The following is a 1515-nucleotide window of genomic DNA, read 5'->3' as shown; positions in this document are numbered from 1 at the left end:
TATCATTGGCCTTGCACATGTTAGACAAGCACTCCTCCACTGAGCTACACACCCATTCCTAAAATTAATCTCTTTACAGCAAGATATGTATTGTCTAACTTCAATGATGTAATACCTGTCTATGGGAAATTACTTATGCTCTTTTTCTAATTTCTGGTAGTCACATGCATTCGGAATCAGGGAATGATACTCACCTTTTAATTCCTTCTTCTGGGACTTGCAGAGGACCCAGAACTGCAGCCTCTCCTCTTTGGCCTTTTCCTGTCCATGTACCTGGTCACTGTGCTGGGGAACCTGCTCATCAGCCAGGCTGTCATCTCAGACTTTCACCTGCACACGCCCATGTACTTCTTCCTCTCCAACCTATCATTTGTGGACATCTGCTTCACCTCCACCACCATCCCCAAGATGCTGGTGAACATCCAGACACAGAGCAAGGTCATGACCTATGCAGCCTGCATCACCCAGATGCACTTTTTTGTACTCTTTGTTGGGTTGGATGTCTTCCTTTTGACTGTGATGGCCTATGATCGGTTTGTGGCCATCTGTCACCCCCTGAACTACATGGTCATCATGAAACACAGGCTCTGTGGATTGCTAGTTCTGGTGTCCTGGGTTGTGAGTTTTTTACATGCATTGTTACAAAGCTTAATGGTGTTGTGGCTGTCCTTTTGCACAGACTTGGAAATTCCACACTTTTTCTGTGAACTTAACCAGGTGGTTCAGCGTGCCTGCTCTGACACCTTTCTCAATGAGGTGGTGATATAGTTTGCTGCTCTATATCTGGCTGGTGGCCCCATCGCTGGCATCCTTTACTCTTACTGTAGGATAGTGTCCTCCATCTGTGCAATCTCATCAGCTCAGGGCAAGAACAAAGCCTTCTCCACTTCTGCGTCTCACCTCTCTGTGTCTCCTTATTTTATGGCACAAGCCTGGGTGTGTCCCTCAGTTCTGCTGTGACCCAAAACTCACACTCCATTGCAACAGCTTCTGTGATGTACACTGTGGTTACCCCCATGCTGAACCCCTTCATCTACAGTCTGAGGAACAAGGACCTCAAGAGTGCTCTGAGAAGAATCTGAGAGAGAAAGATAAAAGTGCCAATTGTATTGAGACTGAATAAGTGCCCCTGATTGCAGAGCTCAGAGCCTCCAATTCAGAATCTGAGATTCTTTATCAGATTCTGGAAGCAGAACTTGCTCCTTCTCCTTTATTCTTGCATTTCCATTTCTTTGATTTTGACTTCTGCATACAATTTCACTGAATCATTATTTTTTGCACATTCTGATCTCTATGAAATTCAATCCTTTTCTTTGTCATTTCTGAACTTTCTCATAATATTCCCATCTTTGGATGAGAAATTCTTGAGAATTCTCATGTGTTCCATGAGATATAATTTTAGAAATAAATAAGTAAATATCATGACATATGTCATGGTATTTACTTATTTATTTTACTAAAATAGTCATGATTTATATTCATATGTGAAAATATTTATCAAATAAGGCTGTTTTC

General features: G+C 42.2%; 1 protein-coding gene across 1 annotated transcript; it reads left to right on the top strand.

The window, feature by feature from the left end:
- Positions 1-267: 267 nt before the first annotated feature.
- Positions 268-1082, top strand: LOC124087697 (olfactory receptor 7A10-like). Its single transcript, XM_046436667.1, has 2 exons — positions 268-619; positions 904-1082. The coding sequence occupies exons 1-2, from the start codon at positions 268-270 to the stop codon at positions 1080-1082; spliced, it is 531 nt and encodes a 176-aa protein (XP_046292623.1).
- Positions 1083-1515: the final 433 nt, after the last annotated feature.

Source organism: Marmota monax, unplaced genomic scaffold (assembly GCF_021218885.2).
Source record: "Marmota monax isolate L192 unplaced genomic scaffold, Marmota_monax_Labrador192_F-V1.1 WCK01_AAM20220418_F8-fsc00021, whole genome shotgun sequence".
Classification (NCBI taxonomy): domain Eukaryota; kingdom Metazoa; phylum Chordata; class Mammalia; order Rodentia; family Sciuridae; genus Marmota; species Marmota monax.
This window is presented reverse-complemented; position numbering and strand designations above follow the sequence as displayed.